The sequence below is a fragment of the Oncorhynchus masou genome, chromosome 28, assembly GCF_036934945.1.
Source record: "Oncorhynchus masou masou isolate Uvic2021 chromosome 28, UVic_Omas_1.1, whole genome shotgun sequence".
Classification (NCBI taxonomy): domain Eukaryota; kingdom Metazoa; phylum Chordata; class Actinopteri; order Salmoniformes; family Salmonidae; genus Oncorhynchus; species Oncorhynchus masou.
In genome coordinates this window covers 45,564,087-45,572,468 of record NC_088239.1, presented here as the reverse complement: position 1 = coordinate 45,572,468, position 8,382 = coordinate 45,564,087, and the positions used below count along the sequence as shown (strand labels likewise).

Sequence of the window (8,382 nt, the reverse complement as noted above, 5' to 3'; positions counted from 1 at the left end):
CAATTAAGTAAGTAGGCTTGGGCAGGCTGTCTCCTGCCGTTGACAATAGGCCAATTAGATGCATGACAATGATAGGCCTATTGTCTCTGACTCACCTTCTACCAATGTAGATTATTGTAAAACACAAAACACAAAAGCTTACTACGTGTGGAAATTAAAAAGGTTGAGATGATTATATTAGATTCTGGGTGTGCTGTTCCTACATTTTGTTTTCACTAGCAAAGTGCAAGCAATTGTTCATTCAGGTTATGGGTGTTTCCTCTTGAATTTGGTAAAAAGGGAAGTGAATTCGCTCATCTGCTTGTTAGCAACCCTCTTGTGTGTATCAGACACACAGTTTTCTCTTAGAGATTATATTTCTCACCCATCTACACACAATACCCCATAATGACAAAATGAAAACATGTTGAAAATTAAATAAAGAAACATCTAATTTAGCCTACATAAGTATTCACACCCCTGAGTCAATACAGTACATATTAGAATCACCTTTGGCAAAGATTACAGCTGTGAGTATTTCTGGGTAAGTTTCTAAGAGCTTTGCACACCTAGATTTTACAATATTGCACATTATTATTTTTTAAATTCTTCAAGCTCTGTCAAGTTGGTTGTTGATCATTGTCTAGACAGCCAATTTCAAGTCTTGCTATAGATTTTTAAGCCAATTTAGGTCAAAACTGTAAATAGGCTACTGGGGAACCAGTGGTGTAATATTAAAGTAAAACTTCTTTAAAGTCCTACTTAAGTAGTGTTTTGGGGGGTATCTGTACTTTACTATTTATATATTTGACAACATACTTTTTACTCCATAAAAATACCCTGACACCCAATAAGTTCTCATTACATTTGGAATGCTTAGCAGGACAGGAAAATGGTCAAATAACTCAATTATCAAGAGAACATCCCTGGTCATTCCTACTGCCTTTGATCTGGCGGACTCACTAAACACACATGCTTAATTTGTCGGGGTGTTGGAGTGTGCCCCTGGCTATCCATCTGGTTTGCTTAATATAAGGAATTTGACATTTTTACACTTTTACTTTTGATACTTAAGTATATTTAAAACCATACTTTTAAACTGTTACTCATAATATTTTACTTGGTGACTTTCACTTTTACTTGAGTCATTATTTATTAAGGCATTTTTACTTTTACTCAAGTATGACAAATTAGTACAATTTCCAGCACTGTCAGGAACATTCAATGTCGTGTTGGTAAGCAACTCCAGTGTATATTTGGCCTTGTGTTATAAATTATTGTCCTACTGAAAGGTAAATTTGTCTCCCAGTCTTTTCCTCAAAGATTGTGTCTGTGCTTAGCCTTATTTTGTTTTTTAAATAAAAATAAAAACTCCCTAGTCCTTGCCGATGACAAGCATACCCATAACATGATGCAGCCACCACCATGTTTGAAAATATGAAGAGTGGTACTCAGTGATGTGTTGTGTTGGATTTGCCCCAAAAATAATGCTTTGTATTCAGGACATCATTTTTTTTTTTTTTTTTTTCTCAGTTTTACTTAAGTGCATTATTGTAAACAGGATGCATGTTTTGCAATATTTGTATTCTGTGCATGCTTCCTTCTTTTCACTCTGTCAATTAGATTAGTATTGTGGAGTAACTACAATGTTGTTGATCCATCCTCAGTTTTCTCCCATCACAGCCATTAAACTCTGTAACTGTTTTAAAGTCACCATTTATCACGCCCCGACCTTAGAGTTTCTTATTATTTTCTATGTTTGGTTAGGTCAGGGTGTGACTCGGATGGGAAAGTCTATATTTTCTATTTCTTTGGTTTTGGCTGTGTGTGTTTCCCAATCAGAGGCAGTTGTCTATTGTTGTCTCTGATTGGGGATCATATCTAAGTTGTCATTTTCCTTTTAGGTTTTGTGGGATCTTGTTTTCTGATTTGTGTTTTTTGCCTGACAGAACTGTTCGCTTTCGTTTTCACGTTTGTTATTTTGTTTGAGTGCTTTTTGAATATTAAAATCATGAATACTTTCCAAGCTGCGTCTTTGTCCACTCTTCCTACCACAAAAGAGCTGTAACACCGTTGGCCTCATGGTGAAATCCCTGAACAGTTTCCTTCCTCTATGGCAACTGAGTTAGGATGGACTGTGTCTTTCTAGTTACTGGGTTTATTGATACACCATCCAAAGTGTAATTAATAACTTTACCATGCTCAAAGGGATATTCAACGTCTGCCTTTTTTTCCCTTTCTACCCATACACCAGTAGGTGCCCTTCTTTGCGAGGCATCTGAAAACCTCCCTGGCCTTGTGGTGAATCTGTGTTTGAAATTCACTGCTCGAATGAGGGAACTAGTAAATAGTTGTATGTGTGTGGTACAGAGATGAGGTGGTCATTCAAAAATCATGTTAAACACTATTATTGCACACATAATGAGTCCATGCAACTTGTGACTCCTAAACGTATTTAAGCTTGCCATAAGAGGTTGAATACTTATTGACTCAAGATATCTTAATTTAATTAATTTTAAATTCAGGCTGTAACACAAAATGTTTTAAAAACCAAGGGTGTGAATACCTTCTGAAGGCATTGTAAGTCTTTGCCTATTGGATGTAGTCATTTACTCTGAATTATTCCGTAAAAGTATCATGTGCTGTATGTTGTCTACACTGTAATCGTTTGTGTCAATTGTTTTGTGAGTAATACATCCTGTTGAATTGAGTAAATGCAGTCCTCGTTTTACAGAGCCATTCTTTGATTGAATATAAGCTCATAAATTAGTGGAGTCATTGGTAAACCGATCTTTTGATGTACATTTTATGTCATAGGGGTGTATTTTCTAAGCTGTTATGACCACTGGGACGTACCATTTGATAATAGTATGCTTACTGTTTAAACTGTAACACGTCAGCTTACTTTAAATTTGAGACTGCAGTTGTGCTCATATTTAATGAAGTCTAATGGTAAATGTTATGTACACTATACACATTAGATTACACATTGGTACTTTACATCTTGGTCTAAGATCAACTAGATAATTTAAAGCTTGGACGATGGGTGCTATAGACAGCGCATAAGCTTCTTAATAATCAGTTATCTTAGAACAAATGGAATTATAGCATCTGAGTGATAATGTGTAGACTCACAAGCGGGCTAGATTCACCAGTATACATTTATGATCTATAGCCGTTAGTCACATGATAATGGAGTCAGATTGATGAATGTAGTTTATTATTATTAAACACAATTTGAACTCATCTACATGTGTGTGTTGGAATGTTATACATCTCCTCTCACCACCCGGAGGCATATCAGTCTCTGCATCACCAGGCTCTTGTCTAGGCATTACCATTCAACACCTTTACTCAAACACAAGCTGCAGATAAAAGGCAGTGGAGGAAACAAACCCAGGTGTACTGTTCTCTTTTTGTCCCTCACTTTCAGAAACAAACTCAGTCATTTCAGAGCTCGAGTCTTCCTCAATGTCTTATCATTCAGTGGTTGTTGCTCTCAGCTCCACAGAGAACGCGCCAGTTAAAATTAGACGTCATATCAACTGTACCTCAGGAATATATATATATATCTTGTGTCTACAACAATGTTGTAAACACAAACAGTAAGCACAAACTGACATGTGCTAGAGAATGTAGTCTAGCTGGTCTCGTCAAGTAAAGTTACAAATAAACGGAATGCTTAACTCAAATAGAACTATACACACACATAAAATCAAGTATAAAACAAAATAGGTAGAATTTTCATAATTTCCCTAAAACAGTGTTTCTTTAAAACCCATGCAGCAGGTTTCTCTTGCGCATTTCACAGACTTAGTTACGGCAGCACTGCAGTCGTCATTGCCCTTTTTTTCAGAACGTTCATCAAACATCTCTAAAACTAAAACTCTGGGTCTAGTGTTCGAGAACTTACAGAACACTAGACCAGTGGGTAGCTGGCTGCCGTGGCGATGCCACAGTGGTTCTTCCTGTCTTTGGCCATGTAGATGTAGCCTTTGTCTCCCCATTTCTCGCTCCAGCTGAGGAAGAGACAAAACATGTTAGTCCAACAGTTCTAGTTAGTAGGAAATTATAGATTCACTGCTGCTTTAGAGAAATGTATGACTTAGACCATAGTATCAGGACAAGAGAGGCATATTCCCCGATGAGGAAATCAACCAATCCCGTAGTGGTGACGTAACAAACAAAAAACATCCTAGGAAGATACTATGTACTGTACCTGTTCTTGACAATCCAGAATTTCTTGCCATCTACATCCTCTCCTTCAAAACCGTATCCCACCACCAGAACTCCATGGTCAAGCGCCTCACTGCTGCACTTCTCCTCATAATAGATCCCTACAGGGAGGACAGTTAAATTAGTGGGCTAAGATACAGAGTTTACCTCAGTATGTAAAACCACCTGATCTCAAACCTAATAGTTGGTTACTTAGCTAGTAACTAGTTAGAAATATTGGTCACAATTTACTTCAAAGACAACACCATTTGTACACGGTGAACAGGACAATAGACCAGTACAGATCACTGCTACCTCAAAAAATAGTAGGTAGGGAATCCAAGCCTTGCAAATAATGTTACACATAATTTAAGTTGCACCGCTAACTGCTACTCACCAGACTGGTAGAACTGGAAGGACTCGTGGCTGGCATCGATGGCGACAGAGATGGGGCCGACAGACGCCACAGCCATCATCAGAGCGTGTTCTTTGCCACTGGGGATGTCCACAAAGCCAGTTTCATTGACAGCACTGAACTCTGGTCGGTAGTGGCAAAGATCATCATCCTGAGTTAAAGAGAAGAACAATGGCCATGATTAGTAAAAAACAACATATTCCAAATATTCAAACAAGTCGGTCATTCTTGGAGACAAATCCCACTGTAATGAAGTGGAAACTAAAATTTTCAAAGTTGAAGTTGTAAGTCATTCCAGATCGACAGCAAAAACTGCATGATCTGGGACCAGGCTAAAAGAACAGGGCCTTACTTTTAATAAATGCATCTTCATACCCTATTATATTTGAATTCAGACTAATAGAACACAGGGCCTTACCTTGCCCACATAGGGGTAGGACGCCTCTGTGTCCAGGCCGCCGTTGTCCTTTACATACTGGAACGCCAAGTCCATGAGACCTCCATTACAGCCCTCGTTGCCCTGGGGTCTGGAGCAGTCCATCAGGTTCTGTTCACTCAGAGACACCAGATTGCCAGTCTTCCTGAATTGCTGGCCCTCTATGGCTCCGGTGGAACTGAACGCCCAGCAAGACCCACATGAGCACTGAGGGGGTAAAGATTGTTAAACATCTTGTTACTTTTTCATGCCAGAAAACACTGACGTGCATATTACGCCAGTAATAAATACATTTCAAATATATATAACAATATGTATGCGCAATTTGCCGCCTTACCTTCTGGATACTGTAAATTACAATCATGGTAAACAGCACGCAAACAAGCCAGATAATTCTCTGGAGGTAAAACCTTATTTAGTGACACAGCAGTGTGTGGATGAGTCATGACTCATGAGTGATTCAGGTCTCACCTGGTTCTTGATGGGAGTGACATAGCCCTTCTCTCTCCAGTCCACAGCTTCAGGGACCTGCAGGTAATTGGGTTCCATGAACAGAGAGCCCTTGTACTTCCTCTCAGTCGTCTGCTTGTAGCCGTTCATGAGCTGCCTGAACTCTTCGTTGGTCTAGGGGAGGAAAGAATCAGAACAGGTTGAAACGTAATGTCTTCCCTGGCAAGATGTGGTTTGTAATTTACCATCTGAATGGGAAATGTACATGTTTTTCCGTCTTAGGACTGTTTTAAAAGTTGTGCACTTAGCCATAAATCCTGTGTGCATCTTTAAAAGACTACGAGTAAGTTTCAATTCTCTTCTCGGGATAATTATTCCATTCCTGCTTGATAGTTGAAGAAACCTAACCTGCGAGTCTGAATACATTCCTGCTTTCATTGTCGACGCTGACACCTGTGCCTGTGAAATATTTCATACTGTATGTGCTTCAGCAAATATATGGCATGGCAACAAAAAGATCCAGCTGTAGCACACACACAGTATGGGAAAGAGCTGCTGAAAAGTAGCTCCTGCTCCACAGTAAAATGTCCCAGCAACAGACTTGGACAGAAGCTCAGTGGAACTGATATCATCACCTGAAACTTTCTACTGCTTTAGTTCCTGCACCTCATAGAATATTAGCTCAAAAGTCCTGCAGTGTTCCCGGATATAAATATATACAGTACAGTTATCCAGAATGAGTACCGGCACCCATTTCCTCCATGTCAAGCACTGCTCAGCAAGGTGATTCTTCTTACCATGTCACCAAAGTGGTTCATGCCCAGACGGTAGGAGTGTTTTCCCATAGAATGGTCCAGGTTGTGCATCTCAATCTTTTTCAGGTTCTTTTCCCAAACCATCCTCCTCCAGCCCTCCTCGCTCTGTAACAATGAGTGAGAAAATATACACAATCATATACTGTCCCAGAACTATGTGCACAATCCATGCAATTAATGATACATAGGTGTAATTTACAGCTTCATGTATGCATCAATTGATCAATTTGAGCCCCTTGTTGAGAGCAGTGGAGGATGGTGGGAGGAGACAAAGGAGGACAGGCTCATTGTTCTGGCTGTAATGGAACTGAGTCAAACGTGGTTTCTAAATGTTTGATACCATTCCAATAATTCCATTCCAGCCTTTACAATAAGCCCATCCTCCTATAGCTCATCCCACCAGCATCCACTCGTTGGGAGCTACCAAGGGGTTCCTATGTGGATGTGCTCCTCTACTTGTGCTTAAACACCCACCTCATGGTAGTTCTTGCTGTGCCAGTTCTTCCACAAGTGCCAGTGGCCCTCCAACTGAGAGTCAAACATAGGGGTCGCATACACAGCGCTCATACAGAGCACCAACACTGCCAAGTACAGGGACATCATGGTCAAACAACTGTGGAGAGAGAGAGAGAGCAGAGCTGAGTCAGCCTTGTATTTTCAGTGTAAAGAAGCTATATAGCATAAAATGTTGAATTTGTACCTTTGAAACAACGGCATATCTTCAACGTTATATACAACAACAAAAAGTCTGGGCAGCACCTCCTACTGGAGAGTTGATCAACAACTATCCATTTGGTCTCCCATCCAGTGTTTTAACCAAGGCCAGTTTAGCTTTGACATGTCACTGACTACTACCAATGTGGTATCTTGTGAATGATTGAAACAACATTATATCCACCAACAATCACATCATTAATTTTACTGACACAAAAAGACTCCACCTAGTCTAGACTATTTTGTGTTTAGAAAGTTAACTGAAAAATTGTTTCCATCAGGTGTGTCATTACTTTTCTCCGACATGTTCTTTACTTGCTATACAACCGTTGGATGGAAATGTGGTTTGTGAGAACAAAACAAAAAACCTCCAAACTTCCTTCTGCTCGACTCAAGAAAAAATATTAAACATAAGGAACTAGGATACTACACTACCGGTATTCCAAATTAAATACATTGATATCAATTACTTTGTGATATCCAGAAATATTCGAGGAAAAGTTCGGTAACAGCCGGCAGAAAAAGCAACATCAGAAACGGTAGACTAATATTGTCTTTCTGTATCAATCAAATCAAGGAGCAAATGCCCCTGGTAAATGTAAATGTCCATAACCCAAGATCCTAACACTGTACAAAGAACAGAATGGAAAGCTGTACTTACTTTTCCCCGTCAATTTGCAGTAGCAGGGTGATGATATTTGCTGCTGTTGTTGTGTAGTCAGTGAACAAGACACGACACTTTATACAGCCAGCTATATGTCATATAGTGGTGGGGGCTGGCTTGTGATTGGCTGAAAGGGGACCGTATATCACACCGCCCGCCCGCTGAAAGATAATTTAAAGATCTCAGGTCCCGCCCGGTGTAAATAGCCCAGCATGTGATTCCTGAGCACTTGACCATTTTCATCGACTCCGTAAAGATAAAACATCAAATTTGATTAAACATCTTTAGTGGGTGGATTAGATTACTGGGAAGCAAAAGGGTAGAAAGACACATTATAACATCGAGTCAGTTTCCCTTACCATTTTTTCATCTTCGGTTACTTTGTAACAGTTCTCTCATCATGTGCGCGCGCGGAGGAGATGAGAGCATGGCACGCTGATGTTCATTGAACAGTAATGACATGAATATGGGAAGAAATGTTACATGTAGTCTAGTACCTGAAACTGAGTGGCCAACAACAAACGCCACATATGTTCCTGCTCTGTGAAGCATACAACAGCTTCAGTGTTTGTTCATGTCCTAATATGATAGATTCAAATAATAGCCTGAAGTTGAGAGAATGAACAAATTAACCTACATTTATCTAGCTGAAATATTTAGATTACCTGCATTCTTTAGATACTGATGAGTTATT

At 39.6% G+C, this 8,382-nt stretch overlaps 1 protein-coding gene across 1 annotated transcript; it reads right to left on the bottom strand.

The window, feature by feature from the left end:
- Window positions 1-3,538: 3,538 nt before the first annotated feature.
- On the bottom strand, window positions 3,539-7,739 carry LOC135517661 (procathepsin L-like). The gene is made up of 8 exons (XM_064942166.1): window positions 7,686-7,739; window positions 6,785-6,923; window positions 6,293-6,415; window positions 5,517-5,669; window positions 5,028-5,252; window positions 4,592-4,760; window positions 4,199-4,316; window positions 3,539-3,998 (listed from the first exon to the last, which is right to left on the bottom strand). The coding sequence occupies exons 2-8, from the start codon at window positions 6,911-6,913 to the stop codon at window positions 3,899-3,901; spliced, it is 1,017 nt and encodes a 338-aa protein (XP_064798238.1). The 5' UTR covers window positions 6,914-6,923; window positions 7,686-7,739; the 3' UTR covers window positions 3,539-3,898.
- Window positions 7,740-8,382: the final 643 nt, after the last annotated feature.